This window comes from Bison bison, unplaced genomic scaffold, assembly GCF_000754665.1.
Source record: "Bison bison bison isolate TAMUID 2011002044 unplaced genomic scaffold, Bison_UMD1.0 scf7180017864291, whole genome shotgun sequence".
Taxonomy (NCBI): Eukaryota; Metazoa; Chordata; class Mammalia; order Artiodactyla; family Bovidae; genus Bison; species Bison bison.
Genome location: NW_011494863.1, coordinates 7623866 through 7636529, shown reverse-complemented (window position 1 = coordinate 7636529; position 12664 = coordinate 7623866). Strand labels below are relative to the sequence as shown.

The following is a 12664-nucleotide window of genomic DNA, read 5'->3' as shown; positions in this document are numbered from 1 at the left end:
AACTCATTTTAATGCACTGTTCTAAAATCACCTCTAAAAAATTCACAATAGACTAAACTTAGAGTAATCCATAATTAGACTTTTTAATAGGACTTCTTACCAGCAGCTTTTTTTTTTTTTTTTTCCCATTATCCAGTTCTGCGCATTTGATCTCAGCCAGGTGTTGATAAGGCTGAAGTGGTGGTGCTGTTTAGTCGCTAAGTCGTGTCCGGCCATGGACAATAGCCTCCAGGCTCCTCTGTTCATTGAAATTTTCCAGGCAAGAATACTGGAGCAGGTTGCTGTTTCTTTCTCCAGAGGATCTTCTGACTCAGGGACTGAACCCATGTCTCCTGCATTGGCAGATGGATTCTTTACCCGAAGTGGTGGTGAGGTTTGGGTAAAAGAAGAGGAAGCTCATTCCTGCAGCCGAAAGGGGAAGCACCAGTTCTTCCTTGAACAGTGTGGTCCCAGACTCACATCATAACATCCCTGGGAAACCTGATAGAAATGCAAGTTTGGGGGCCCTACCCCAGACCTGCTGGATCAAGCCGTGCAGGTGATTAAAGAAGTGGGTTACTCATTTGTGGTGTTGACTGTATTACAGATGGGGGTCTAGATTTAAAATCAGCTAGTTGAAAATAATTACCTTGACTGTCTCTAGCGACCCCCCAGGAACATAACCCACTTACATGTATGTTCTCATTTATCATTGATGAGTCTATCGGGGAGTTTTTCACTCCGCTGGGCTGACAATGTTATTAGACTTGCTAATGAGCAGCAACCATGAGCTCCTGCTGCTTGTCACTCAATGCAGTCAAGGACTAGCACACACAGCAAAGAGCTTAGCAGTCAACCTTTTTCACAGTCTGCTCTCAGGGAATAAAGCAAGGGGAGGGCCCAGAGGTGTCATTGGACACTGATGATGACGTATGTATTTCCTACACCAAAGAGCCAAGGCAGACAGACAAAAAGAAGCTAACTTTTGCACGTAGGCGCTAGATGGAAGGGGGTGCACTGACAGCTGCCTGGCAGGCTCCCAACTCCAACACCATGAACGTGTCCTTTGCTCACCTCCACTTTGCCGGCGGGTACCTGCCCTCAGACTCCAAGGACTGGAGGACAGTAGTCCCAGCTCTCCTGGTGGCTGTCTGCCTGGTGGGTTTCGTGGGGAATCTGTGTGTCATTGGCATCCTCCTCCACAGTGCTTGGAAAGGAAAGCCATCCATGATCCACTCCCTGATTCTCAACCTCAGCCTGGCTGATCTCTCTCTCCTGCTGTTTTCTGCACCTGTCCGAGCTACAGCATACTCCAGAGGTGTTTGGGATCTGGGCTGGTTTGTCTGCAAGTCCTCTGACTGGTTCATCCACACGTGCATGGCAGCCAAGAGTCTGACGATCGTTGCAGTAGCCAAGGTATGCTTCATGTATGCATGTGACCCAGCCAAACCAGTAAGTATCCACAACTGCACCATCTGGTCAGTGCTGGTGGCCATTTGGGCTGTGGCAAGCCTGCTACCCCTGCCAGAATGGTTCTTCACCACCACCAGGCATCATGCAGGTGTGGAAATGTGCCTCGTGGATGTGCCCGCTGTGGCGAGAGAGTTCACGTCAACGTTTGGTAAGCTCTACCCGCTGCTGGCATTTTGCCTCCCGTTACTCTCTGCCAGCTTTTATTTCTGGAGAGCTTATGGCCAATGTCAGAAACGAGGAACTAAAACTCAAAATCTTAGAAACCAGATGCGTTCAAAGCAACTCACAGTGATGCTGCTGAGCATTGCCATCACCTCTGCTATCCTGTGGCTCCCTGAGTGGATAGCCTGGCTGTGGATTTGGCATCTGAAGGCTGGAGGCCCAGCCCCACCACAGGGTTTTATAGCCCTGTCTCAAGTCCTCATGTTTTCCATCTCTTCAGCAAATCCTCTCATTTTTCTAGTGATGTCAGAGGAGTTCAAGGAAGGCTTGAAAGGCATATGGAAATGGATGATAACCAAAAAACATCCACCTGCTTCAGAGTCTCAGGAGACACCAGCTGGTAACTCCCAGGTCCTTCGTGACAGTATTCCATCTCTGGAATCCCCACCATCTATGTCAGAGAAAGAGAAAACTGGCTCTCCTTCCGTCAGCAAAGAGAAAGCCGAGAAGGCAGAGATTCCCATCCTCCCTGATGTCGAGCAGTTTTGGCATGACAGAGACACAGTCCCTTGTGTAGAGGACAATGACCCTATCCCCTGGGAACACAAAGATCAAGAGACAGGAGACTGTGATAAATAGTTCCAAAGCAAAATAGTGTTTACTGTATTTATTTATAATGCTTATGAGTACCACTGACATTGCCATATGAAACATAGTAGAATACCATTAGGAATTACAAAAATGCTTTGCAGTCTGCATTTGCAAAATGTACAATTTGGTTAAGCAGGACATCATATTAGAGTAACTATGTTATCATCTGGCTGTCAAAGATTTAACTGCTGTATTTAAGATGCTTCTGTCAGAAGTGATTGATTAGAAAGGCCAGCTCTTTTTTCACTTGTCCACAGGGGCTGTTTCCCTGGGTAGTCTGTAGGGCCAGCTGTGTACTGGCTGGAGTAAAGCTTATCTGTCAGAGGCTCAGTCTCCTTCCTTTTAGTTTCTTCCTGAACCTGCTAATTCTAACTTTACCTATCAAACCTTATTTCACATAACCAGAGCTCAAAATTTACTTCTAAATTTAACATGTAAATTTTAATGTTATCTTCATTTGCTTTAGAGATGTTAATTTACTTGATGAAAATCCATAATTTTCATGACTGTGTGTTGCAGAATAAGGAACATCCTTATTCTGATCCTGAGCTAATTTCAAACCATGGCTTATTTTACAGGCAAAGTCTAAGTAAATTCAGACTTTGCCTCATGCAAAAATCTGCTTCACTGATCTTTTTAAAGCACCTCAGTGAGTTTCCAGTTTCTAAGTCTGGGGATTTTAGCAGTTAACACTGAACTTAAGCAGTAAAACTAAATTTTGTGTTTCCAAATATATTATCAGTATAATTTGAGTAACAAGCATTAACCATTAAATGTATTGCATGATGACACAAACCCAATAAAACAATTATGATACATGTCTTCCCCTATTAAATATAAAAATGATATTTATCCATGATTTTTGGCTACTCTGTAATGGAATTCTGGGATATTTTCACTGAGTTCTCTCTGGAGAAAACAAAACTACATTTAGGCTAAGCAATGGAGAAACTATAAAAACATGCTGTGGATGGAATTTTTTAATGTACAGTCTGTGGCTTTGTTTATTCTTTATAAATGGTCATAATTTACTTTTATAGACAGGGCTTTTTGCCTTGGTTCATACATTTCATTTTAAGGCTCACAAAAGCACATTAAACTACAACAAACACAGGTATCTAAAATACTGTCTTGTGAGGCAATAGTTATATAATAGAATTACCTTCAAAACTGTGATGAACTATCTCAATTAAAGACTTGTGATCATTATCTATAGTAAATGGAGGATGTACGCTTTCACTATTTCAACTTGTAAACAAATAAACACATTATGTTTTGCTTCAGATAGTTTTGGACTTAAGCTTTGTCTTGAATGCTGCTTTCAAAATTATCATTTAGCACACGGGGGCTTTACAGGAAGGTGAGAACTTAACACTGGCACAGGTATCAGAGAGCAAGGAATCATGTATTCTTAAAAAGTTTGCTGGTAAGCACCAAATCAAAATGAAGATACTGAAACACAATGTAAATACAATAAACACAATTTAACAAGAACCTAATGGGGGCGTGTGTATGTGGTAAATTATGAGTTTAGGTATAACATACACACATTACTAATAAAGAGATAAACAAGGACTTACTGTATAGCATAGGGAATTATCCTTGTTATCTTGTAATAACCTACAGGGAAAAGAACCTGAAAAAGAATAGATATGTGTGTGTGTGTGTGTGTATATATATACATATATATATATAAAACTGAATCACTGTGTTGTAACCTGACACTAACCTGATACTCCAAATCAATTAAAAAAAAAAAAAAAAAACACCTAATATACAAAGTCTTGACCTGCCCCCTTAAAGAAATCTGCCTAGAAAAGTTTGATTTATACCCTATGTGATAAGTTAATTCCAAGTATTTTACAGCAAAAGTAGGAAACTAAAATAGGTATCACCAAATCATTTTCTTCACAGTTTTCTACAGTGAGAAACAGAGCGTATTGAGCAGGCACACAATACTATGTGGATTTCAGAGTAACAAAATAAATATTCTAGAAAACTTTACCTTTGTAAGTCACTCTTAGTTCCATAATAGTTGTTTCTTTTGTCACACAGTTTCAGTTTCACTTCAGACTTCAGAGTCACTCAAATAGATTTATGTAAAAATCCCATCAACTACCAATTTTATAGGCTAAAATAGTAGATAATCCATTCTGGGTTTATACACACAGAAAGAGAAGTCACTCAGTCGTGTCCAACTCTTTGTGACCCCACGGACTGTAGCCTACCGTGCTTCTACATCCATGGGATTTTCCAGGCAAGAGTACTGGAGTGGGTTGCCATTTCCTTCTCCAGGGGATCTTCCTGACCCAGGGATTGAACCCAGGTCTCCTGCATTGCAGACAGAAGCTTTACCATCTGAGCCACCAGGGAAGCCAACTCTACATATAGAGTCCACATAATTTCTGTGGCGCTTAATATATTTAAGCTAAGCACTATATCACAGGGATGTGACTGTGTTTTTGTATGTGTGTGATGCGTGTCTGGGTCTGTATGCATATAAAACATATCTATTGCCGTCCCTTTTTAAGGTTTTGTCACCACTGTAGAAGGTGTGAGATAACAGGGAAAATAAATTATCCTATTAACATATATTTTTTCTTAAACATTTTATTTATGGTGGTGATTCAAACTAGAAATCTATGAAGGAATGAAATAGAGATCTTTCTAAACTGGAGAGGTAAAGCCAGACAGAGTAACCAGGAATCAAAGTTAAGTTTCATGGTATGATGCACTCAACACACTGAAAGGAATCCAAAAAGGCATTCATCAATATGTTAATATAAAAGATGAGAACAAGAAAACAGACAAAAATCAACATCTTCTTGCTATGAAGCAATATGATATTGCTAAGAGACTGAGCACCAAAATGGTTCTTTACAAATTTCTTCCCTTTTATGGTACAAGTAATTTATTATATTCAAGCCTTTTAAAATGACGTGATACTCAAGATTCAAACCTTCTTTGCGCCAAATTGCATTTGCTGCTGCTTTTAAGAACAGGTTTAAAAGAAGTATTTATACATTATATAACAATAATCATATACAATCCACATATATAAAAAGGGTTGGTTTATTGTAGTTCAAATACATAAACTGAACATTCAAACATCTTAAAATTAAACTTTAGAAACAAAAAATTAACATTCAAATAGGAGTATAGTTTACAAGGAACATCCAAGAAAGGTAATTTGTTGTCTAATCCAGAATATTGATAAAGATCACTTAATGGTGAATAAAATGTGTTTAACCAGCAGTCCTAGTCTGGCCAACATGTTAGTTACGACTGTGGCTCCATACCTGAGAAGAAATTACTAAATAAATCTTCTCTTAGGCTAAACAACAAGACTTGGCCTATAATTCAAAGGGGATAATCAAAGCACATAAGTGAACAAATGAAACTAAAGTATTCTTTAGAGACAAAGGTCAAAGTATGTCCATTATAATAATCTTAGCCTCTGGAAGATAAGAATTCAATTTTCAGTGTTTTTTTCTTTTACCCGCTTTAAAAAACAAAATCAAAACAAAACAAACCCTAACTTGGGTTTTTTTTTTTTTTTTTGGGAATCTGTGGTATTTGCATCTTGCAAGTTCAAACCACAAATGCTCTTACGTCTTGCATGTATTGTAACACTGCTAGAAAGAACATCACCAAAAGTCACTGACTTCCACATCTCATAAAAGGATGATTTTTTAGCTTCAAGATTTTAGATTTACTAGAGACAGCCTATATTTGAGTATGTAAGTCAGTCATGCCATACAAAGAAAAGCATAAATATTTCCAAAGTGTTCTCTGTTCAGAAACTGTTCACGGATGCTTCTCCTTCTGCTCATCAGATGGTTCTGCAATAGTCTGACTAATGCACATACACGTAAAAACCTGAAAACTGGCTCATGCAAGCGTTTTGAATGAACAGACACCCTGTGGAAGAGTATTCCAAATTATTTTGTTGATCGTCTTGTGGGCTCTGACGCTGTGGGAGGTGGGGGTGGACCCCGGCGATCCAGGTCATCCACATACGCCACAATCAGTTTACGCCTCTCCTCTGGCACACAGTCTAGTACTAGATACCGCTTGTCGTTCTGCAAAATTTTTTCTACGTCTTTCAGGTGCTGGTCAGATTCCTGGATTAGCTTTTTGGATCTGAAATAAGAAAAGAAGTTCAAGAATTACTTACTGCTGTTCATAGGTCTTTCAGAAATGAACTGGAAATGTCCATCTAGTTCCTAATTGTGTTTCCATTTTTTTTTTTTAAAGAAAAATTTCACTGCAGTGGTCACCTTTGTAAGTCGCCTCAGCAAAGACTCCAAGGAGTGAAAGGGCCTCAGAAGCTGAATTACCCTCCCACCCCTGCTGGTGGTCCCTCCAGATCAGGGCTGAGGGTGGGTGGGTAACCTTGCCCGTGCTGTACCTGTTCTGTGGATGAACAGAGGACTTCAGTCTGCGGGGCTGCCAATCCCAGCATCTTTCACAAGCTTTTTCACTTTCACATCTTTCACTAAATTAACTACAAAAATGTAGAAAGAAGTCTTACTTCACATCTAATTTAAAAGCCCAAGCTGATGCAAAACATTAAGGATCCTGACCAAAAAATCCAATGACAAAATCCTAAAAACCACACCCTCAGCACTATCTATCCTCCCGTGCATACCCTTCATTAAGATGTTTCAAATTTTTCTCTTATAAGAAAAGTTGGAGCATGAAACAAAAGTTTCCTGCACACTGACTGCTAAGCGATATAAAACTGTTTTCCCGATGACAACTTGTTAGGGAGTGGGGAACTATTGGGGATGTTACAGCAAAATCTTGTTTTAAAGTGCTGATTTTATAATTTTGAAGTTTTAATTTAAAAGTATCCAGCAAACTGCTTTCATCTGAGAAAAAATGCATTTGCTGAGTTTAAATAGGATGATTTCAAGCTTTAGAATGAACACACTAAATATTTAGTCTTCAGAGGAGGAAAGATAATTGACAGTGAAAGATTTTTTTTTTTAAGTCTCTTCATGAAATACAATTTTTATGTATTTGAAAATACTTCTGAAAAAGCAGTGAAGTAAAAACAAAAGAGTGTTTAAAAAATAGATGGGTGGGTAACGCAAAATAAGAATTAACATCTGGGCCCTTTCTTAAAAAAAAAAAAAAAAAAAAAAAGGTAAATATGGGCTGTATTCAGCCTTTGAGAAAAGTTGGCTTCTTCTTATTCCTAAAAATTAACAATGTCACCATGTGTGTGAATGCAAAGTATGCTTGGCCATCAGAGTAGGACTAGTAAAGACAATGGCTGGCGATATGAAACATTTCATTGCACATACCTATATGTTATAAATTTGGTCTCTTTCAAAAGTGTCCTGAAGTCAGCTTTGGCTGTGATGTATTTGTCTCTGATGTATTCTTCAAACTCTCTTTGTTTTTTCTGCAAAAAGACAGTAAGATTAGGGGGAAAATTCCACTAATTCCAGAATTATTATCAATTATTTATTAAACTAATGACCGATAAGTCACAACATAAAATAATTCAAAAGCAGTAAGACACATTTCTGTTCATGCAACATTCATTAAAAGTAAAATCTGCAGTGTACACTTTAAAGGTAAAAAGCAAGAATAAGAAACCATATATTAGTAGCAGCTAACGTATGGTTTATGTTATAATCATATATTGGGGGCTTGCTACATGCTACACTGTGCTGAGGCTTTTATAAAATATCTCCTTTACCCTTCATCACAACTTCAGGTGGTAGACACTCTTAAAAATACAGAAATTAAGAGTTAAATGTACATTCCTAAAGACTGTATATCTTCAAGCACAAAAATAATGTGGCATAATTTATAAAGTAATACTCAGAACTTTAGTAAGCTCAACTGAGCATTTAGCTCAGTAAGAGAGCTTAGTAAGGGACCAGCAAAGACACGCAGAAACTCCGAGCTTTAAAAAGGTATGATTAATTCTAAACAATCAGAAAAGTTAAAGAAACTGACTGCATGGATCTCTCAGCTATCTGTCTACCATACTTTTCCAATCATGTATATTTTGTGGTCCATACATCTAAAATTTAATGGAGTAGGAGGGGGAAGAATATTAGATCATGGGCTTTTTGAACTCTAGACCTAAAGAAACCAACCAGGACGGATAATAATGGGAAGAAGGAAAATATGAACACCGAGGGACAAAATGGACGGGAATAAGCTACACTTTCCTTGACATCATTCACTAATTCAGACTCCTGGTGAGTTATTTTCCTACAGCGGAGTCAGAGTGTACCAGAAGAGGGCTTCTACAAGGTTCACACAGCTGAGGTTCCCCTAAGTTTCTGGGACATTAAGAACTAGAGATCATGTTACGTTTTTCTGCTAGCGTGGTTGTAAGAGTTAAGCACTTTTGGTAGCCTAGCACCAATTGCCAGCCTGAATATATCTAGTGGGACCTGACTATACAATAAATAAAAACTACAGCTTCATTAAATCTTTTAGAAGATCCCCAAACACAGGTTTAAACCCAAGGATCAGGTTTAAACTCAAGGATTAAAATTTTAAAGTTCCTCTTGTGTTGTCTTGCTAATGATATCATACAAGAAAGAAAATATAAACTTAAAACTCAAGATTTATTTCTCATCCATTTAAACATTATTCACTTAAAACCATCAACTTTATTTTAGTCAAGATACTAGTGCTGCTGATTAAGCACCCAATTAATATTTATAAACTGAAAGTAAATCTCAAGACAAAATTTTCTTACCCTGTCACTGGAGGAGAATTTAATGCACCGAGGATCTTCCTTAATGATTTTTTTAACTTCTTTCCACGTGGATGTTAAGGTAATCTTTGAAAGACAAGTGAATAAAAAAACAGAACTGACTTTTCTTGAGGGGTGGTACTGCAGCACATGCATACATCATATCACACAATGATCTGCAATCTCTCGTTAGGCCCAAGTGTAATGGGACCAGTGAGGGAGAGGGAGGCAGCTTTAATGCAATTTCTGTTGGCTTGCCACAAGTTATTTTCATGGCCATACTGTCAAGGTGACCTATGACAATTAACTGCAAACCCTGTATCTCCATGGGCAATATCATAACTTCTAAAGAAACCACCACCAAAAAAGAGATCAAATAGGAGCAAAACCTGCAGAGAGCACAAACTGCCAAACAAGGGGACTAAGGTACCAAACTGAAAATAGAGCAAAGGAAGGGATCTATTAAATCTATCATCAGGAAGCATCAATGTTCACACACAGATAAGAACATCTGGAATTACTAAGGGAGGACATATGAACTTGGCACTGGGAATACAAAATAAAAATGAAGTAAGTTCTAAATAGTAAGAGTACCATTTTACTTAAAAAACTCAGAGAAGAGCCATAAAACCCATGAACTTCAGTAATAGTTCTAAAGACAATGACATTAAAAATCACATCAGTGTTTTACTTATAGGAATTATTAACAAAGATTCATCCAGATTAGAGCAGAAAAGTAGAAGACTCTTACTGCAGAAGTTTCATCCAAAAGTTGCCTAAAGTGCTCCCTCTTCTTTTTGGTAAGTGCTTCAATGTGTTCATTAAAAAGCTTCTCTTTCTCCTCTCTTTCCAACAAGGATCCAGATTCCCAGCGGTGATCTTTCCGTAGAGTTCTCCGAGTATCAGACCAGGACACATCTGAAGAACGTACCTAAAAACAGAGAATGCTATCTATCACCCAAGACAAACTTATTTTTTAATATTTCATCAATAAAAGACTCATTTATTTTGTTTAGGAACAATACACTTAATAAAAAAAGCTTCTGATGACTCCGTCTTAGCCAAACAGTAACTGAAAATCTACTTCTTTAAAACCAGAAATCTCATCTCCTAGAGCACATCTAATCTATATAGTATGGGCTGAGAGGTAAGAAGGATAAAGAGAAGTTATCTCCCATAAACCATGGTCCCTAAGAACTTTAAGTTCCTAGGTACTTTACTGAAGATCTTACCAACTTCTAGTAGTAGAAATGGATATAAATAAGAGAGGAAATAGACTGTCTTACAGCATAAGCAGCTCACCAGACCAAAGGAAAAAAAGATTTCTTAAGGTCAAATTGGGACTTAACTATATCCTGGAAGTGACACTTGCACATAAAGCAGAAATGAACATCATTAAGAAGATAAGAGAACAGACAACGTGATAGCTCTGGCTGGGTCAGCAACCAGCAGAAAGGCATGCTTCATGGATAGCAACGGCATTACAAGTTAAGTCACACTGCTGCCAACGCTAAGAAATACTGGATGCTGAAAAGACAAAAAAAAGTAATAAGGAAGAAAGACATAAAAACATTTATTTACCAAAAAAAACAAGTACCTAAAAACATGTCAAGTGAACACTGAGCTTGGCACTGGGAATACAAAATGAAAAAGAACTGCCAGGAGTAGCAAGGACCTTCACTCTCTTCAAGCAACAGGGAGAGTGACAAGAATCAGATGTGCCTTTTACAAAGATTTCTGTGATTGCAATAAAGAGGATGAATCTGGGGGAAGCAGAGGCAGGGAGAGAAAACAGTAAACAACTGTAACTGCGCAGGAAACAGAAAGGTCACTGAAAACCGACCAGCAGAAGCAAGGGAAGAAATCAGAGAAAGCAACAGGAGTGATGAGAGGAGCCTTGTTAAAACAAATAGTAGGAGAGACAGTGACAAGGAGGAAAAAGCAAGCAGAACAGCAGGGTGGCCTGAGGGCATTCACTGTAGGGACAAAAAACCCTACATATCTGAACAACCTGGGTAATACAGGAGGATTTTTTTTTAAGTCCCATGCAAGTGTATGATGATTTAAGATGACTTCATCAAAGACAATTTTTTAAACGCTCTGAGACTAAAAGATTATGAAATTTTACAAATACAAAACATCAAACTTCTGAAAATATTAAATAACTAGGATTTCCTATTCTATTGGTGTTAATATCAAGTACTCAATTTTAAAATACTTTATAGGTAACTTACTAAATTACAACTCTGAGTCAATTTAAAGAATATTCAAATGTCCACTAATGAGGTAATATAAAAGATTTCTAATACCCAATATTTTACAGAAAAAAGCAAAACAGTAATATATACCATATCAGACAGAAGAGCCTTGAAATTCTGGATAGCTTCTTCTCGTTTGTGCTGTTCTCTCTCTCGATCTATTTCTTTTGTTTGTTCTGAACGAGCCTTCTGAACCTCTCTCTCTCGTTCTCGAAGGCTTGCCTCAATGCGGGCTTGCCTTTCAAGCTCCTTTTCTTTTTCTGAGTCTAAATTCTGTAAAAATGAAATTACCAACTCCATTAACATATGACCCCACAGAATAACTAGTTTGCCAAATATAAGGTTTCAAACCTAGTTTTTACCAAGAATATACCTAAACACTTGTTCCAAAATTAATTACTAAAGGTTCTATTAGGAACACCAACAAGAAAATTCTAAACCCTGAAGAAGTAGCAAATACCTTTATAATGCAATTAACAATTTTACTATTCCAGGGTTACCATAAAAGTAAACACAGTGGTTACCTTGGCTATTTTTTCAATGTACTGTTTGAAGAGGTCTTCTCTCATGGATGAACTATCCACTGCTTTGTAACGTGGATCACTTTCTACTTTGTCTTTTACTTTGCTCCATCGAGACTGACTGTCCAAGTGATGATTAGATAGTAGTTCAAAGAAATCCGACTTAATCTATATTTCAAAACAGGTGTAAGGTGGGAGGAAAACAATATGCCATGAGAAATTCTTCATAAAGATTTACAACTAGAACAAAGCTCACTGACCTTAAAGATGAGAATAATTTGTTTAATACATTTAAAGTGAAATTTTAGTTAAAAAAAAAAGTATCAGAACTGCTCTTCTATGAAATTAAAATTCAGGCTTATGAACAAATGGCAAAAATACTTCAACATCAATATGGTTAAGAATATTTTTAAAAGTACATTAATACAACTGTTAAAATTAATAGAGGAATTTGCAAACAGCTGCACCCAAACAGCAAGCCTTATTACAAATCTGAAACTTACTGTCAAAAGTGTAAAAACAAAAAATAAACTTTTATATTTTGCTTTTAAAAAAGAGCAATGTTTTTACCTTTATATGTATAAGAAAACTATATAATTTCTATAATTAGTCATTTCTAAAACAAAAAACCTATATTCAGATTTCTTGCAGTTTTTAGCCATTAAACATGTATGCCTTCACCAGAATATGTGTCAATGAAATTATGTTCTTAACAAATTAAGTACCAAATTAGTAACATTATACTAAAGATATTATATATCAATCCTTTAGTGTCAACATGTGCAATACTTAGAAAGCCTCTTCCAACTTGTATTTTTTATTTTTTAATACGAGAAGAAGAAAATAAACAAGCATTTGTTTCTATGCACTTTGAGGATCCATTTTAAAAT

General features: G+C 37.2%; 2 protein-coding genes across 12 annotated transcripts in view; one reads left to right on the top strand and one right to left on the bottom strand.

The window, feature by feature from the left end:
- Positions 1-640: 640 nt before the first annotated feature.
- On the top strand, positions 641-4505 carry GPR151 (G protein-coupled receptor 151). Its single transcript, XM_010850471.1, has one exon. The coding sequence runs from the start codon at positions 982-984 to the stop codon at positions 2251-2253; it is 1272 nt and encodes a 423-aa protein (XP_010848773.1). The 5' UTR covers positions 641-981; the 3' UTR covers positions 2254-4505.
- Positions 4506-4859: 354 nt separating this feature from the next.
- TCERG1 (transcription elongation regulator 1) overlaps positions 4860-12664 on the bottom strand; it is a 52343-nt gene continuing 44538 nt past the window's right edge. For 10 of the 11 annotated variants that reach the window (XM_010850460.1, XM_010850461.1, XM_010850463.1 and 7 more), the window contains 6 exons: positions 11778-11942; positions 11344-11526; positions 9747-9926; positions 8999-9082; positions 7578-7678; positions 4860-6408 (listed from right to left, as the gene is read on the bottom strand). In XM_010850460.1, coding sequence (XP_010848762.1) covers positions 6207-6408; positions 7578-7678; positions 8999-9082; positions 9747-9926; positions 11344-11526; positions 11778-11942 — 915 coding nt within the window. In that variant the 3' untranslated portion in view covers positions 4860-6206. Of the gene's footprint in view, positions 6409-6676; positions 6773-7577; positions 7679-8998; positions 9083-9746; positions 9927-11343; positions 11527-11777; positions 11943-12664 lie in introns of all 11 variants that reach the window. The other variant, XR_826158.1, reaches the window with a different exon arrangement.

Excerpts from the sequence above, each read along its gene's own strand:
- GPR151 (XM_010850471.1), top strand. The coding sequence starts at position 982 with ATGGAAGGGGGTGCACTGACAGCTGCCTGGCAGGCTCCCAACTCCAAC.